General features: G+C 43.9%; 1 protein-coding gene across 1 annotated transcript; it reads left to right on the forward strand.

The window, feature by feature from the left end:
- Nucleotides 1-874: 874 nt before the first annotated feature.
- Nucleotides 875-13,265, forward strand: ING2 (inhibitor of growth family member 2). Its single transcript, XM_041753238.1, has 2 exons — nucleotides 875-1,235; nucleotides 5,740-13,265. Exons 1-2 carry the CDS (start codon nucleotides 1,064-1,066, stop codon nucleotides 6,408-6,410), a joined length of 843 nt encoding a protein of 280 aa, XP_041609172.1. The 5' UTR covers nucleotides 875-1,063; the 3' UTR covers nucleotides 6,411-13,265.
- The last annotated feature ends 6,113 nt before the right edge of the window (nucleotides 13,266-19,378 follow it).

Here is a 19,378-nt window from a genome sequence, read left to right on the forward strand (position 1 = left end):
TCCCTGAGCCCGAAGGCCGCCGCCGTCGCCGGAGGAGGAGGAGGAGGACGCCCGGCCCGCGGGCCGCGTCGAGGCGGCGGCCTGGCGGGAACACGGCCGCCGAGCATGCCGGGAGCCGCGCCCGCTGCACGCTGGGTAGCGTAGTTCCCGCCGGCCTTCCTCCAGCTCGTAGCGAGAAGCGGCCGGCCGCCTGCTGCTCTTTTAAAGCCCCGCGACTTGCCGCGCCGCGCCAGGGCGCTCCCCACCCACCCCCAGAAGGAAAATGTCGGTAACAGCGGGCCGAGGGACTCGCACCGAGAGTCCCCTTCCCCGTGGGAACGACGGAAGAAGGAGCCAGCCGCCTTCCCTCCCCAGTCCCATTCGGACATTGAGCGAAGAGGCGGGCTTGACAGCGCTGCCCCTTTAAGAGGGGGCGGGGCGCAGCCTGCCGTTTGGCCGTCCTCCGCACCCTCCCCCCGCGGCCGAGAGCGGACAGACCAATCGCCCGGGCGGCGGAGGGAAGGCGGGAGAATGCGAACCCTCCGGTAGGGCGGTAGGGGCGGGCCCCCGGCCTTATTAGGAGCGAGTCCTGCGCAGGCGCAGACGCGGCCGCAGGCGGAGGGGCGGGGGCAGTCCAGTGAGAGACTCTCCGACAGGCACGGAGGGCGACTGCGAGGAGAGGGGGGCGGCGAGGGGCTTGTCATGGGGACCCGGGCTACGGGACGGCCTTGCTAGCGCCGGGGGCTCCGCGGGGGGCGGCGGTGTCCACGCCCGGGACCGCGGCGCCAGCTCCGCCGGGGGATCCCCGCTGCTCTAGTCCTGGGGAGGGAGGGGAAAGAGGAGGGAGCCCCGCTCTCGCCCCGCCCCTGGGCTTGTTCCCGCGGGGGCGGGGAGTGAGGGCTGCTTTTGGGGGGAGTGGAGATCGGGGGACTCGGCTGTGCCCTCCCGAGCGGCTGTCGGCGTCCCCGCGGCGCCGGGCTGCCGAGCAGAGGAGCCGCGGCGGCCGTGGCTGGTGCATGTGTGGCTGCTGGATGCGGAGGCGGCGGCGGCGGCGGCGGCGAGGAGCAGCAGCGGCGGCGGCAGGATGTTAGGGCAGCAGCAGCAGCAACTCTACTCGTCGGCCGCGCTCCTGACCGGGGAGCGGAGCCGGCTGCTCACCTGCTACGTGCAGGACTACCTCGAGTGCGTCGAGTCGCTGCCCCACGACATGCAGAGGAACGTGTCTGTGCTCCGAGAGCTGGACAACAAATATCAAGGTAGGGGGCCGCGCGGCTGCGAGTGCGGGTCCCCCCGCCGGCCTGCGGGCGCCGTCGCTCCGAGCCTGCCCTGCCCGGGGAAGTGCCACTTTCCATTTCTCCTGTGACAGCCCCCCCCACCCTGCTGCTGACCTCCCCCCCCCCCCCCCGAGCGCACGGAGGGGCTCGGCGGAGGGGGACGGAGGAGCGGGTCTGGAGGCTGGGCTCGTGGCCCTCCCTCCCCCCGCCGCGGTCGGCGAGGACTTCTGTGGGGTATCGCGGGTGGGGGTGGGGGCCGCTCGTCAGCCCCCGCTGCAGACCCAGCGGCTGCAGCTGGTGTGCGGAGGAATCAGCCATTTTAAGCAGCATTTGTTCCGGCGCTTGCCTGCCCCGTGCCGCAGACCCTCCAGCCCCGGCGAGGGAGCGTGCAGCGGGCGGGGGGTGGAGGGAGTGAGCGGCCGGCCGCAGCCGGGCTCCCGCTGGTCTCCGGGGCCTGGCTTTCCCCACCCCCGCCCCTCCGGCCCCCACCCCGGGAGCAGATGCATTGGAACGTGCGGGGGGGGGGCGGGGGAGCAGCAAGAGAGGGCCGCGAAGGCGGACTCGGGGAGGTCCCTCCCTCGGCGCTCCGGCTCCCGGCTCGGGCACCGAGTACGTTCCCTTCTCCCGCCCCAGGGAAAGTTCCGGGCCGCGGCCCTTCGCCGGCGCCTACAGCCAAATGGTTAAAAGGGGAGGGGTCCCGGCGGGGGAAGGCAGAGGGGTGTGTGTGTGGCGGGGAGGGCCTCCCGGCCCTGGGGGCGGGGCCTGGGGCGTGACGTAGGACGTGGGCGGGGCGCGGGCGGGCGCGCTGCCGCCCGCCTCGAAAATGGCAGGTCGCGGGAAGGCTTGGGCGGAGCTGGCGGGCGGGGCGCTGTCGGAACCTTGCGGACCTTAGCTCCTAGCCAGCAGGGTCAGTGCTGGGGTTTGGGACGTGTTTGTCGTGTTTTTTCGACCCTTTCTGAACCACTCAGGACGGAGAAACGCTCAGCTACCGGGATCATCGCGGACCCTGGTCCCGCGTAGGTTCCGGGGCTTGCGCCACTTCCGGGCCCCAGGCGGAAGTGGGTGGTTGACTGGGCAACCGCCTGGCGTCCCTCAACCCGCCGGTCCCTCCTTCGGCAAGTTTGAGTGATGAGGCTAAAACGACCCTCCGTGGTCAGACCCAGGGGACCCAAGGCAGGGAGTCAGGCTTTCCGACAGAGCGCATCATTTGTCATCCAGTATTGGTGGCCCTTTCGTCTGCCACTAGGAGGGGAGAAATTTATATGGGGAACTGTTGCGTTTAATGACCCTGATCGAGGACTAGACCTTGGACGTGATGTGGAGACAGCCGTACGGATTTAATAAGATGACTTGGGACCCCGTCCTCTGTTTTCTAGGCCGGTCACTAATCTTACGATTTAGTTTCAAAGGAAGCCACTTCTGGGGTGACATTTGCTGGCCTGCAGCGTGTTAGAATATTTAGGTGTCTCTGTGTTTCCGAATCTATACTTTATTTCTGCCCTCTTAACCCACACGATAGGCTTGCTGATAGGACCGGTCTCCGTGAGGGGGAAGAGAATGAAATAGTGATTACTTACCGTGTATCATCGCTGTGCCAGGCCCAGGACATTATCTCACAGTAATCCTATGAAGTAAACATTTGTTTTACAGACGAGTTAAAATTCACAAGGAATTGAAGTGACTTATTCAGTTAAGTAGGTGGGGAAGTAGGATGGCTACTTCTCGCGCACATCCTTGTTTTTGTAGCATTATTAATTTTCTATTAAAACTTACTTGATAAAAGCCCTCCCACCCCCAAGGTATTTTCTGCAGACATGGAGCACAGACGTGAATTGTAGCCTAAGACGATACATGTGTGCTTAAGAATTGTAGGTTGGACATTTTTTGTTTTTCAAATAGTAACTCCGCAAAGTTTGTAAAGACTGCATATTTTTACATTTCCTTAAGGACACCTATTTACAAGAGTTCAGCCATTTTCATTTGAATTGGGAGGGAAAATTGGTTACAGGGAAATCTGCCATCCTGACCATCTAGAATTGTCCTGAGTGGCTTTGGTAACATGAGAAACACTATTAAGCTTTAAAAGATCGAGAGATTATAAATGTTTTCGGCTCCATTAAGATTGGTGACTTTCAAGATTAATATAAAAACAAGGGTCTAGTTTTCAGTCTGTGCCCATGCTTACGAAGCTCCACTTGCACAGTTTTATGTTGATTAGCTTTATGTGCTTGTGTGCTCTGGGATCCAATTTCATATGCTTTTTATTTCTTTGCTAGTTCTTACGTATTTTCTGTTTTTGCGTTTGATACTTACCGCAGTATTTAGTGATATAAAATATAGGAAGTCAAAAAAGTTTCTCTCCTACCTATTTGAGACAGTTTCAGAAATTACTGAAGAATCTTTAAAAGTAACCTTAAAAACTCTTAAAAATAGGGAAATGAAGACAACAGTTTCACAATTGAAAAAAGTATTTGTTATGGGATATGGTTATTAGAGAACTTCAATATTTGTTCTGGTATTCTTGTTTGTAATTTCTTGGGTAAATAACCATTGAACTAAAAATTAATACTTAATTTCAAGTGCCCTCCGTGGAGCTTAGTAGAAAGTGCTTAAACAGCAGAGCCAGGTGTACATACCTGGCAGAGTTCAAAGTCTAGGGTTGTTACCTCTTGACCTTCATTTTCTTCACATACAGAAATTATACATACCTTCCTCATTGAGCTTGCTTTGGAGATTAAATGAGAAAATCCTTAACACATAAAAGGGGCTTAGTCGGTCTTAGTTTCCTCTCTTCTTTCATTATGTAATTAAGGTGTCCTAGAAATGTGAATTTTTCTCATGTACAGTATCAGTGTGCCTGTATGACATCATTAGCTTCTAACTCCTGATAGATAGGTACAGAATATTTAAATAAGGCTTAACGTTTACCTTTATTTTTTAATCCTCAAGTTTTATGTCTGAGGGGAAAATATATAATTATTTTTCCTGGAGAAAAGTGATATTCTTAGGAAAGCCACCTACATACGTAGCTGGGCAAATGGGCTAGAAATGGGCTAAAAAAAACCTTTGTTTTAAAATATGCTATGCAGGTATGAGTACCCTCAAATGTGTGGTAGCACTTTGTCATGTATCCCATGAATAACTTAAGCAGTTATCCATCAAGTGTGAGTACTTATAATTTCTAGGGAGGAGTTAATTCATAAGAGTTGTATTGACTACTTGCTTTGTGTTAACCATTCTTGCAGACAGCCCTAGTGTATGCACTTGTCTAACATTTCTGTTGTTATCATTGATAATATTGGAAGGTAAAACAATGGTATGTCATGTGCTGGTAGTACTATTAGAATATAAAACCATGATATGCCACGTGGTGTGGTAAATTAATTTTTGTTCCCCCACCTTTAGCAAGACAACTCTTCTAGATAGCTTTATATCTCATAAGGACAAGAAATAGAACAGATTTGAATAAAAAACAATTTTATGTAAATTTTTGGTGACATCTGGAACTATATTTTTAGACTTTTTATACTTTATAGTGACTCAGACATTTTTAATTGATTTAAATTGTGTGCCACACGCTATACAATACCAAAATCAGCAGTTCAAAAAGCTTAAAACCAACTGCTGAGTTATCTACAAAAGCAGAGTGATCCAGTGCTGACTTTACTATAATTTTGTTAGTAGCTTAGTCAGTTGATGCCAGAATCTGAACCTAAACCTACTCTGGAAATAGTTTGGTTTTCAGAATCTCCCATATGATAAAATAAAAGAGCCATTAAAACTAATATGGTGGGAAAAGTTAACTTGTGTCTGCTTTGTTTAAGAGTGTCCAGGGGTATGATATGAAAGTAAAGGTGTAATGTCTCTCTGGAGTCCTGTAAACACAGTTGGACAGTAATCTATCTGTAGCCTAGTTTTAGAACCTCTCTAAGTTTAACAGTTGAAGACTGGCATGTAAATTACTAGTGTCGTTTTGAGGTTCAAATGAAATATAGGTGACTTTACTAGGTAGACTGTAAAGTGGCATACAGTGTTCTTCTTGCCCATGTAAAATAGTTTGAGTACTAATTAGTGCACACATTTCTTCTTATCCCTTTTTTTTTTTTAAAGTAAGCTCAGCGCCTATTATGAGGCTTGAGCTCATGACCCTGAAATCAAGTCATATACACTCTACCAACTGAGCCAGCCAGGCACTGTTCTTATCCTTTTAAATATAGATTAATGAGTATTAGAAAGCTGTTTAAATAAATAAAGTTTAAAAAGAAAGCTTTGTATTCTTACTAGTTTATTTCTAAATATGCTTTCATATTGGATAACATATGGTTTTTCTGTGGGAATTAATGTTTTTTAATGTATACCTGCCAAGAGGAGTGTGGTTTTATGATTTGAGTTCATTCAACTTTACCAATTCTGTGAAAGATAGCTAACTTAAAAAATATTATATGTGCTAATGCACAAATGTTCTGATTTTCTCTTACATTTTTAGAAACATTAAAGGAAATTGATGATGTCTATGAAAAATATAAGAAAGAAGATGATTCAAACCAGAAAAAACGCCTACAGCAGCATCTCCAGAGAGCATTAATCAATAGTCAAGAATTGGGAGATGAAAAAATTCAGATTGTCACGCAGATGCTCGAATTGGTGGAAAATCGGGCAAGGCAAATGGAGTTGCATTCACAGTGTTTTCAAGATCCTGCTGAAGGTGAACGGGCCTCGGATAAGGGAAAGATGGATTCCAGCCAACCAGAAAGATCTTCGAGAAGACCCCGCAGACAGCGAACCAGTGAAAGCCGTGATTTATGTCACATGACGAATGGGATTGAAGACTGTGATGATCAGCCACCTAAGGAAAAGAAATCCAAGTCAGCCAAGAAAAAGAAACGCTCCAAGGCCAAGCAGGAAAGGGAAGCATCACCTGTTGAGTTTGCAATAGATCCCAATGAACCTACATACTGTTTGTGTAACCAAGTGTCTTATGGGGAAATGATCGGATGTGACAATGAACAGTGTCCAATTGAATGGTTTCACTTTTCGTGTGTTTCGCTTACCTATAAACCAAAGGGGAAGTGGTATTGCCCAAAGTGCAGGGGAGATAATGAGAAAACAATGGACAAAAGTACTGACAAGGCAAAAAAGGATAGAAGATCGAGGTAGTAAATGCCATCCACGTTTTAAAAGGTTATTTGTCTTTTATATAATTCTTTCAGAATTTACTTTCAGAAAATGTTTTAGGGTAAATGCATAAGACTATGCAATAATTTTTAATCATTAGTATTAATGGTGTATTAAAAGTTGTTGTACTTTGTCTGTGACCTTAATTTTCTGCACTGAATTACCAAATATTTTAAACCAGGTAGTCTTTAGATCACCTGATGAAAGGAGCAGGGAATAGGGAGAGGGTGGTGTGAACATTATAAAACCTTCACAAACCATGCCTATTTCATTTTCATTTAAAACTACAAAGCTGTTTTTTGGGTAAACACCAAAGTTTTGCTAGCATTTTAGTTCTCTGGGCTTTAAAAAATTTAGATACAGTTGGAGTTCTCTGTAAGCATTCAAATTATCTTGGGTAATTTAAAATATGAACACTACATTCAGAGCTTCTTTCTCCCTAGCCCCATTTATACATACACTTGTTCATCTCTAGTCTTCCAAGAATCTCAGGAGCTAGAGATAAGAATAATTTGGGATTCCATGTGGAATAATGTGCTCTTATTAGAGTATTTGCTGCTGTATTTTCCTTAGTAGCATTTTGATACACTGTCAGTAGCCCATTTGTAAATGCCTTGCTGCTGCATCATAGACCCATTTAACCTAGTGCTTAATAAGGGAGTTGTGTTTTGTTTTGTTTTAATTGGGACAGCTAAGCATAGTTAGGATACCAAAAATGGTGCCATTGGCTTATATTGGAAAATTTGGGGTTATGCAGTATCATGGTTCAAGGTTGAGCAATTTTAAAAAATGCATCTTATTTAATAACATTTTCCATGTGACCCACTTCTGCGATGCCTAGCCACAGGCCCGCCAGTGGGAAAAAGGGCGCACACTGGTCTTTAAAATATTGCCTTTACATCAAACAGGAGTTGAAATAGTTTTGCTAGTGGCTATAGTTGATTTCTGTCCCAATCAGTGATTATATATTATTTTAAGTAATAGTGTATTCACTTTAACTTTCTGGTATTGGTGCTGTTTGATGTTTTCACGTTTAATGAACTAATTTCATTATAACAATGCAATTAATAATGTATTTGTAAATTGAATTTTCCGAGATTCTGATATTTTAAGGGTAAGCATATTGATGGATATACGAACATATATTCGGAGAATTTATTGGTTTGAGGGAGGGGGCGGGGCAGCAGATTGACTAGTTCTTTAAATCTATGTGTAACATACTTTTTATTCCTCATTTCTTCCTAATCTGATGATCTTGATTCTTTTTGATTAACATGTGAAAAATTCTGTCTGCTTGTTTGGGAAAAAAAAAAAAAATTTTTTTTTTTTTTCTCTTCCAGCTCTCCTGTGTGACTTTTAGGCATGTTATTTCACCTCATCTAGGTGTCAGGTTATTCATCTGTAATATGAGGTTGGCTTAACTATGTCCAAGGTTCTTTTGAAATCTATAGTATTTGCACTATAGTGAGGATTTTAATAATCAAATGACTTGTTTTTCTCTTTTGTTAATTTTGTCCGTCATTCTGAGATATGAAGACGGTTTAAAGGTGATATTTGAGACACGTAAATGCACAACAGTTGATTAACTTCTGTCTTAAAGATATTTTGCTTGATGACTGGAACCAGTTGGTTATATTGCTTCTTGAGCGAGAAATATTAGACAGCATGATGAAGAATTTATTTTATTGTAACATAGTTGAGTTGTAAAAAAAAAAAAAAAATCTTTTCTCTCTTGAGAATACAGCATTTTGTCTTAGTGATTACATCCTTATTACTAGGATGAGCTCTTTACCTGACACCATTAAAAATATCCATATGTGCAAAGTCTCCAAAAGCTTTCAGATGTGACTGTGTAGAAGTCAACACTTTTTCATACATTAAATTTCTCTCAGCATATGAAGGAAAAAACCCCACTTCATAATAAAAGTACCCAAATTTGGATTAGGCTTGATAGGAAAACAGACATGGAAAATTCTGGAAGATTCACTCTCCTTAAGACCTAATCTTTGAGACAGTTTTATTTTTATGAATTGTTTGTTTTCGATATCACATGGGAATGTCTTAAGTTTGCATAACATTTTGACTAGGATTTCTCTTTTAAGTATTCTAGATTTCATATGCTGGCTCATACCATGGTTATCAACTCATGCTATAAACCAGTAGAATTACCTCAAAAGCTTCAAGAAATACAGATACCTGTGTCCCACGCCCAGCAATTGTGATCTAATGCTCTAATTCATCTGGAATGTGGTTGAAGCATTAGAATTGTTAAATCCCCAGGTGATTCTAATATACAGAGAAGTTTTAGAACTGCCATATTATGATTTGAACCTATTGAAAACTGTAGGTGGCTTCTCTATATCCAGGTCTATATGACTCTGAAGCACATATAAGGTCTATATATCTATAAGACCTATATGTAAGGTCAGATATAAGTACATATCTGATGGATACACAGGAGGTTGTCCCTTGCCCCCAATGGTCTGCTAACACTGAAGACTCAACACTTGAGTGCTGCTTCTATGCTGGGCACTGTTTCTAAGCAGTGGTGATTTAAAAAGTCCTTGCTCATAGGCCAGACGTTTTGGTGGGGAGCCAGATATATGTAATGGTAGGTGACTGTAGGAGGGGAGTAAAGCCCCGTAACACAACAGTTGGGAAGGGAGGTGAGAATTATGGTGATTAAAGTTCTGGAGGGAAGTGACTTTTGAGCTGAGACTAGAGGGAAATAAGGAAGTTTAAGGAAGGGAAGAGTAAAACCAGCTTGTCAGTTTGACTAGAGCGCTTGACACAGTGTGGAAGGGACTAGAAAAACTTGACTCTTGAAAGCCATAGTGGGAAGTTTGGGAAGGGCTTATACTGAAGAGTTCATAAGTGAGTTTATATTGAAGAGTTCTTTGAAGATCACTCCGATCATGCTCCATGTAATGTGTATCATAGGGAGCCTTGATGAAAATAGGGAGTGTCCAGAGATTCTTTTAGAAGTCTTTGCACCAGGGATGCCGGGGTGGCTCAGTGGTTGAGCATCTGCCTTCAGCTCAGGTCATGATCCCAGAGTTCTGGGATCAAGTCCCACATCAGGCTCCCTTCAAGGAGCCTGCTTCTCCCTCTGCCTGTCTCTGCCTCTCTCTCTGTGTCTCTCATGAATAAATAAAATCTTAAAAAAAAAAAAAGTCCTTGCACCAGAAATACTGAAAGCTTAGACCAGGATGATAGGACTCTGCATCTTCAACAACTGCCAACAGGAGGATTTTGGCCCAGCAATTAGAAAGCAAAGAGAACGACTCAGTTTTTTGGCTTGAGGGGAAAAATTAAGATTTCTGTTTGCATTTGGGTTTGAATTTCTCCTAAAATCCAGCATGGGATTGCGGGAGGGGCCGGGAGCTAAACATTTGGGAGTTAGCCTATGAATAGAGTTTAAAGCCTTGTGACTGAAATCACTTGTAAACAGATGAGTGCCTCTGAAATTTTAATGTGGCTGAGAGTCCCCTGTTTTTGTTAAAAGCAGATTCGGAATCAGTAGGTCTGGTGTGGGGCCCCAGAAACTGCATTTCTAACAGGCTCCTCAGTGGGGCTGATGATGCTGCTGGCTGGGAACCCAGGGCTTGAGTAGCAGCCACATAGGTCCAGAAGAGGGCGGGGTGGGCCGTGGGGCACTAAAACATTTGGAAGGGGAGCCAGCAGAGGAGTCTTCAGATCTCTCCGTGACGGAAAGCAGAGAAATGTGACACACCAGGATGAAAGTGACATGTTTCAAGAGAGGAATGGTCACTCATTCAAGTGCTGCTCAAATAGGATGACCATGAGTCACTAGGTTGGGAGAATTGCGGAGTTAACAGGCTGTGAGTTTGGGGATGAGGAGCTGCTTGGAGTGGGTTGGGAGCAGAAGGGGACAGAAGTAGAATCAGCAGTTGTGGACAAAAGTTTTTTTTTTTGTTTTTTTTAAAGATTTTATTTATTTCAGAGAGCACCAGCAGGGGAGGGGCAGAGGGAGAGGGAGAAGCAGCCCCCCACAGGGCTCGATCCCAGGACCCTGGGATCATGACCTGAGCCAAAGGCAGAAGGCAGACAGACGCTTAACTGACTGAGCCCCCCCCCCCCAGGTGCCCCAGGGCAACTCAAGTTTTGATGTAAAGGGGAGCAAGGGTGTAGCTGAGGGTGTGGGTGAGCTTAGGGAGGATTTTAACTCAAGGAGACAATATAGCATCGTATGCCAATTGGAATATTCCATTAGAAGGGGACAGACACGTACTGTCAGAGGTTGGGGGTTATTGCAGGAGAGAAATCTGAATAGGCAGGAGGGGATGAGTGAGAACCAGCACCTGTGAGGGGTTCATCTCAGCCACGGGAACAGTTCTAGCTCCTGCGTCAAAAAGGAAGACGGGGTTACAACTCTTTTATATTAAAATATTTCTCATACACCTATTACTTTACAAGGTGCTGCTTTCAGTCCTCGGGAATAAAACAGGGATGAGGACAAAACAAAAATCGTTGTAATGTGGTGGTGCTTAGGTTCTGGAAGCATCCAGGAGTGAATGCAGATAGCTGGCTGGGTTCGGTATGGGGGGAAAATGAGATCATTCCCTTCTAACAGCTGCCACTTTGCCCGCGCGGGGCTGAGCCAGGGAAGGGACAGGGATGCTGGAAATCTGCAGAGGGAGCCAGGCCCCTGGGAGCCCTGGGGAGGACGGGGAGTGGACCGGCAAGGCCAGGCAGAGCTGCAGGTCCCCGGGAGCCTTTTGGCATAACTTCAAATGAACTGGTAACTCATTCTGTGGCCGGGATGCAGGCAGGAAAAAAGAGAACGGCCAAAATAACAAAATTTCAAAATATCCCTATAGCAAGCTAGAAAAATTGCAGCTCCCCTGTCCTTTTTATATGCCCAGTAGGTGGCTTCCTTGGCGGGATCGGTCCTCGGCCCCCCCCCACCCCCAAAAATAGAGAGGAGCCCATTTTCAAGGAGCAGTGGGGGTAGAAATAAGCCTGACCCACCCTCAGCCTTTCCTCCATCAGGTGCTTATAGTTTGATGTCATTGAAAATCTGTTTTAACTAAGGTGTAAGGTACCTTGAAATTACCCTCACTGTGTTGCCTAAACTCTGTATGTCAATCAGAGAGACCAGAGGCCCTTTATCTCCGTGTATGTGAGGGCAGTGCGTGCCCTGAGGATTCCAGGGATGTGGATTTCTCCGGTCTCAGCTGGCTCACTTGTCCTCCTCCTGGGCCTGCAGTTCGCTCAGCTGCAAAACCAGTGATTTAAGACACGGTTATGCTATAAACGTGGTTAACATTATTCACATCCTTTAACATCATTAGCAAAGAGTTCTCCTGTTCACAAACTTACTAACTGGAGAGTTTATAAAATAACAGTGTTTAGTTTGCGTATGTGCTAACTGGACTTTAAAACAGACACTAAAAAAAAAAAAAAATTAAAAAAAAATAAAACAGACACTAGAATGATCTTGATGGATCTTTGCCATCTCCACACCCCATTCTAATTTTATATCTAAAAGTATTACTCAAAACGTTTTCTTTACAATGCCTCGCTTTTTGATGTCAATTTATTTTTAAACGGTAACTGGACTTTAACGCAGGGTTTTCCACACTTCAGACACTAGAAGGATCTTGTTGGGTTTTTTGCCAGGTCCACATCCCATTCTAATTTTATATTTAAAAGGATTCCTTACTCAGAACGTTTCTTTACAGTGACTCACTTTTTGATGTCAATTTTATTTTTAAAAGGAAGCATGTCACTTCGCTAAGTGGGAAATTATTATCACTTTGGATTACCTTAGAATATAATGGAAACACAGCAATGTTATTAAATTCTAGCTATGGAGTATTGCTGTGACAACAGCCCCCAATCTACTCTCCTTTTTTTAAAAGTGTGATTAATAAATACTATTAGGTAAGGGTAAAAAGACTTTAAAAACACCAAATCAAGTCTTTCTGCATGAGTGTAACCCAACGGATTTAAAGAGAATTTTGAGGACTACCTTACCATCTGGCCCTGGGACACACTTCAAGCAACAGAAGATTAACTACTGCAGTTTCTCGATTTTGAATATAAAACAGAAACACTCCCATGTCTAAGGCATCTATCTACCTACCTGCGTGCAGATGGACTGTGCCTCGTAATGAAGGTCTCTGTAAACCTTCCCTCAGGTACTGACCAGCATTACCCACATCAGTATTAGATTAACCAAATTATCCTGACTCCACTAAGTTTCTGGACTCATCAGTTTTTAAATCTCAGGATTAAAAAAAAAACAAAAAAAAAAAAAACCCTGCAGCTCCAGCAACACCACTCAGCAAGCAGAGAGATGTCCCAGGCAGCCTTGTCTGTAGTCGCTTTTGAGGGGCCTGGCATTCCAGCCTTGAAAAAAAAACCTTACAATTTTCCAGATAATTTCCTTAGTTGCACTGGCTAATGGATTCTCGATTCGGCGATCTTCATTGTAAAAGAACCCCCCCCCCCCCAAATTCCAATTTACTTATGAATTAGGTGACACCAACATGTCCTAACACTGAAAGATGGAGGTTTTGGGTGTTGCAGTGTGTTTTGGGATGGGGGAGGGTAGTCTTGGGCCCATACACGCTCAAGTCATCTTTCACATTTTTCATGGTATTAGATAAAAATGGTCCTGCCTTCTTAAATATGTCCTTCAATCCTTTTTTGACATGGTGTATGACATAAACGAAGATTTGATGTCTTCATCCTTTGACTCAGCACCGGGTTTACCTCCGAGGATATCCTTCAATCTTGCCCCAGTGTGGAGGCCTGTTAGCACTGCACTTGCCTCAGCCTAGTTTTAAAAATAAATGTGGCTGCTTTTAATGACTTTTGTCCTTCCTTGCTTCTAAACCCGCCTGCCTAGCACTGGAAAAGCATTTGGTCAAATTTGTGTCTAGCTTAAAAATAAATACATTCTAAGAGAGGATCTAGTTGCTTGAGCTTTATTTTTTTTTATTTTTTTTTTAATTTTTATTTATTTATGATAGGCACACAGTGAGAGAGAGAGGCAGAGACACAGGCAGAGGGAGAAGCAGGCTCCATGCACCGGGAGCCCGATGTGGGATTCGATCCCGGGTCTCCAGGATCGCGCCCTGGGCCAAAGGCAGGCGCCAAACCACTGCGCCACCCAGGGATCCCTTGCTTGAGCTTTAATGTATGGTTTTGGTTTTTTAAATATGTGGATTCCGCCCCCTTCATCCCGCCCCTGGTTTTGACTGTGTTCAGATGGCAGTGTTTTGCTATCTCCTTGCTTTGAACAACAAAATTGAATTACTTTGACCAGAGTCCTTAATTTATTTATATAGTACATTAATCTTAGAAACTTCCCACATAGAAACAAAGGTGTTAGGCCAACCAGCTCTGGTTTGCTCTCCAAAGATTCAGGCTTTAGACTAGTGATATGGGATCATACTGGCAATAGGAAGGAAAAGTTTGGATACAGAAAGAACCACCTGCTGTTACACTTACCAGGGATGGATAGGACTGCCAAGCCTTTAAGACAGAGTTTTACTGCTACTTTTGTGCCTTCCTGAGACATGGTAAATGTCTCAGCTGTCAAAAATATCCCCCTATGGTCTTTAGAGTACGTTTTGTTTTTTGGCTATAAATTTGCATTTCTCACCAACCTGAAAAAAAAAATCAATTCTTACCGATTAAGAAAAGCGATTATAAACTATAGCAAAATAGTGACAGAGAAGTTACTACAAAAGGTTCATAGTAGCTTTGGCTTTGAATTTATGATGCTTGAGTATTACACTGAAAATTTTCTACATCTACATCAGATTTGTGTTACTTTGGAATGATTCTGGCTAAATTTGAGGTGTAATTCAGTAAAACTGACAATCTAGAACTTTTCTGATTGCACAGTGGAACATAAACTTTAGTAGAGAAAGGCAAAAAAAGGATGTCAATGATTTTTTTCTATTTAAGTCTTTATTAAAATCCATCTGAAATTAGATTTCTCTTTCCTTTTTTTTTTTTTTTTTAATTTTTTATTTATGATAGTCACAGAGAGAGAGAGAGAGGGGCAGAGACACAGGCAGAGGGAGAAGCAGGCTCCATGCACCGGGAGCCCGACATGGGATTCGATCCTGGGTCTCCAGGATCGCGCCCTGGGCCAAAGGCAGGCACTAAAACGTTGCGCCACCCAGGGATCCCCCTAGATTTCTCTTTCCATTGTAGCTCCAGTGCTTAATTATCTGAGATTGATTTAAAAACTTTTGTAGATCACTTTCATGTTATTCGAAAATCTGAAAACAAGACTTTGAACGTTGTAAGCTAATAAAAGTGAGTTTAGGATCTTGGTAAAGCATTTTTGTAAAGAAGTACTTTATGTGTCAGAGAGTTTGTAGCACCTATTAAATAACAAGTGGTTAACTCAGAGTGAGTTGCAAAATAGTGTAGCTAAGGGTACTATTTTATGTAAGGGGTTAAGGTAGACAAATTGTTTTTTTTTTTCTGTTTTCTTTTTTTGTTTGTTTGTTTGTTCTGTTTTTAAAAAGATTTTGTTTATCCATGAGAGACACACAGAGGCAGAGGAAAAAGCAGGCTCCCTTCAGGGAGCCCCATGCAGTACTCCATCCCAGGACCCCAGGATCATGACCTGAGCCAAAGGCTGACGCTCAACCACTGAGCCACCCAGGCATCCCTTGTTATTGTTTTTTTGCCAGATACCTGAATCTTTGTTTCACTCGTTTTGCTGCATTGAAGGCCATCCTTCTGAGGGAGCAAGAATGCAAATATTCTGCTATGAAAGAGAATATACACAATCATTGGTAAATGATTCCCAGACATGAACTGTGTGTCATTTATTTTCTTGCCATATTTTTCCATTTTCCCATTGACCTGCCTTATCTTGACTTTTGATATTAATATAGCAATTCAAGGATAATTTAGGTAGGCTGAAAAAGTGATTCACAGCAGCCTATACCACATAGAAGTAGAAGAGCATTCCTGGTAGCCAGCCAACATCTCTGTTTTGTGGTGACATTATACCCCAAACCAGAGTTTCCTAAATTGTTCTGTGGATCCTGGAATGCTCTTCTCTGCTCCAAAAAGCTGGGGTATTTGGCATGTTATACCTCTACTCTTAGAGATTCAAAAAGTACGTGATGGAGGTTCTGGAACTCTTGCAACATTTCCCCTGTAATACCTATTCATATCCTGAGGAAGTAAATGTTCTTTCAAACTTTTTGAGACTATTGCCCTAAACTATATCATGAAAGGATCATATTCAAATATTTCTGGTGATCATACTGTATTGTGAGTCACACCCAGCTCCTCTTTCCTGTATCCACAATACTCTTGATACCATTTGTACCACTGTTCTAAGGCATCAAAGACAGGGACTTGTTCCTTCTTTCTGTTTGCTAGGCAGTACTCCTGAATCAGATGGGGTAGTGTTTTAAGCCTTCCTAGGGCAGCCCGGGTGGCTCAGTGGTTTAGCGCTGCCCTCAGCCCAGGGCATGACCCTGGAGACCCAGGATCGAGTCCCACATCGGGTTCCCAGCATGGAGCCTCCTTCTGTCTCTGCCTCTCAATCTCTCTCATGAATAAATAAAAGCTTTTTTAAAAAAGGCCTTCCTAAATGAATCTGATACAACAAATAACAATATCGTTCAAGTAAGAGTTGTCTGTCAAATATAACGGGGTTATGTAGCCTATTATATTAGCTCAACCTCAACAGTATTGTGTTCAGTTTCTTGATTGGTACACTTGGCCTAGATTTCTTAGGTACAAAGGAGCTGTAGCCTTTATGTTTGATCAGAGAAGTTCTAGAAGAGACCACTGTTAATAATCTTAAACCCATTTCTGGGAAAAGCATGGACTACCAAGAATAAGTAATAATAAAGATCTGAACCCAAACCATATTTTATTATTACCAGATGAGTCAATGATGTGAGAACTGACCCCTGGGGAACAATTTTGTGCTCCCAGTGGGCTCTGACATTTATTAAGATTTAGCGTCATGATACTCCTTTGTCTCTAGAACCTATGAAGATCAAGTAAACTGTTGTCCTTGGAGATTTTTATTGTTATTTCAAAGTAATATAAATTTGTTTCTGCAAAATGTATTTACTGAAAGGCAGAATTTCTTAACTGATGTCATGGTCAAAAATTTCTGTGAAAGGGTAGGGAAATACTTTCTGCAGATCGAACTAAAATCTGAATTGTGTATGAGGCACGGGGCCTCTGGAGAAAAGGGGTAGCCAATTGCCCAAGATTTACAACTCCAGGCAGTAACTGGCAGAGTTCCAGATTTATCATCCCTAACACAGTTCAGTTGAAAGAGTAGGAAATCTCTTTATTTGTTTCACCTTGTTATTAGTTGGGGTCTTCGGAAAGATCAATAGTCATAAAGAATAAGATAAGTAAATTATTCCTGGAACCAGAAGATTAAGCTAAACCAGTAATCGATATGCTGACCTCTATATACTGAGAAGCAACAGGCTCCCTGTCAGTCTCTAGAAATGTGTTTGGTAAAGCTATTTTGAGAATTGTTTGTTGATTCAGAAGAGAATAAAGTATCAAGTCCAAGTGAGGGTGATGGGCAAACATTTCCCTTCTCCCTTTTCACAATCATGCTCATTTTACAAAAACAAAACCAAAAAAGGGGGAAAAAAAGGGAAAAAAAAGAAAAGAAGGAAAGAAAGAAAGAAAAAGAAAGGAAGGAAGAGAAAGAAGAAAGAAAAAAAGAAAGAAGAAAGAAAGAAAGAAAGAAAGAAAGAAAGAAAGAAAGAAAGAGAGAGAAGCAAAAGTCTAACTACGCCCATCGTGCTGTGAAGCACCACCTCAAATTTTTCCAAACAGCTGGGGTGACTTATAGTCTAAAAACAGTGAAAAAGCACCAACTTTTTATTCCTGTTGTTTTATGATATTCTTGAACACTGTGCTAGGTTAGAGTGCAATTCATTTAGTTGCCTCAAATCTTTAAAATTTCTGGGGCAACGTGGGAAATTTTTGAAATACTGATATCGGGAAACCTCCTTTCCTCAAAGCACCATAAAAGTCACTCTTAAATCTTTGAAATGTTTTTTTTTTAAGGTTTTATTTATTTATTTATTCATGAGAGACAGAGAGAGATTGAGAGGCAGAGACATAGGCAGAGGGAGAAGCAGGCTCCATGCAAGGAGCCCGATGTGGCACTTGATCCCGGGACTCCAGGATCACGCCCTGGGCCCAAGGCAGGTGCCAAACTGCTGAGCCACCCAGGGATCCCCTCAAATCTTTGACATGTTTAACAGAGTTTTAGTGTTAGTTATCACTTTTATAACATTTTAATCCATTATGAACTAGTCATTGTAATACTGACAATTCCAAAAAAAGTTTTTAATTTAGAGGCATATTTTGGTTGGAGAGAAGTATAATAGGGTAATCAAACCATTCTTAAGAATAAAAAACACATCATTAGGATACTATTTTGTGTGGGAAGTGGAATGGATATATAATTTCAGGGGAAAACCAATGTTAAACTCTTACTTGTTGGTACCTTCAAGTGTATAGTATTTATATTTATATTCCATTGAATATACTTGAGCAATAAAATGGTTTTATTTTAAAATGCTGGTATAGGGGCAACCTGGCTGGCTTTGTCAGTAGACCTGGCAACTCTTTTTTTTTTTTTTTTTTGAGCTGGCGATTCTTGATCTTGAGGTCATGATTTCCAGACCCGCACTGTGTGTAGAGCTTACAGAAAATAATAAATAAATAAATAAATAAAATGCTGGTGTAGATAATATGCCAGAATTTATATTTTTTGCACTCACGTAAGCTTACGATGAAACATTTTAGAGGTCAAGTTGTATGTGTGAGAGGATACACAGTTTTTCAAAAAAATTTAGTAGATGTGAGAGCAAGGGCAGAAATCATTGACAGAGACAATCTGTCCAGTACATTGGCCTTGACCCTCTCACCTCAAATGATTTATCTCACCTGAGCCTTAGCTTTGCAATTACCAGACTCCTCACCTACTACCAAAAAAGCAATTCTTGATTTTCAGCATCCCATCCGCCGACAACCCACCTTCTATCGTCTGGCTCACCCCCATCTCTACTCTGACTTGAGCCTCTCTTCAGCACCAGAACCTCCCAAATATCCCCACTAAACCTGGCTTGCTCACCTTTCAGGTTGGCTTTGGCCGCTTTACCTGACTCAGACTCCGTGGCCTAGCATGCTCATCAGGTGTTTGCACCCCTACTCCACTCTGCTTCTCTACCCTCACTTGGCTTCTGCAGCCTGGTGGCCAGAAGGAGGCTAGATCAGTCCCCAACTCTGCCAACCGCTCTGTCCTTCAATGCGACAAAGCCCAGGCAGGCCCCAGAGCCTCCTGACAGGCCTTCTCCGTCTCCCAGTTCACTTCTCACTCTCTAAGACCCGCGTTCTACTCTTGCTGCTCTGCACACGTGCAGGACCTCCCCCCCCCCCACCTACACTCACAAGTTGACTAATTCACTTCTTATTTCACTAGAGACAATAAGACTATGAGGTGTTTTTTTTTTTTTAAAGATTTTATTTATTTGAGAGACAGAGAGCATGAGCAGGGGAGGGGCAGAGGGAGAAGCAGACCCCCCCACCTGGGGGCTGGACATGGGGCTCCATCTTGGGACTCTGGGAGGATCATGACCTGAGCAGAAGCAGACACTTAACTGACTGAGCCACCCCGGTGCCCCTAGAAACAAGGTTAATCAGTGCCCTCCACCCACTACTTCTACCCAAGCTCTTGGCTTGCCCGCCTTCCACCTCCTTCTGAGGGATGTGTTTTGGGGCAGCTCCACCTGTGCACAGTGACTTCGCTCCCATGGTCACTCCTTCTGGCCATAATGACCCATGTGTCTCCACACCCCCCACCCCTGCACTGGGCTTCTTACTGGCATGTGATATAATATTTCCAATCTTAAAAACAAGAAGGAAAGAAACAGTGACCGTCAACAGCACCA

This window comes from Vulpes lagopus, chromosome 4 (genome assembly GCF_018345385.1).
Source record: "Vulpes lagopus strain Blue_001 chromosome 4, ASM1834538v1, whole genome shotgun sequence".
In the NCBI taxonomy this organism is placed as follows: Eukaryota; Metazoa; Chordata; class Mammalia; order Carnivora; family Canidae; genus Vulpes; species Vulpes lagopus.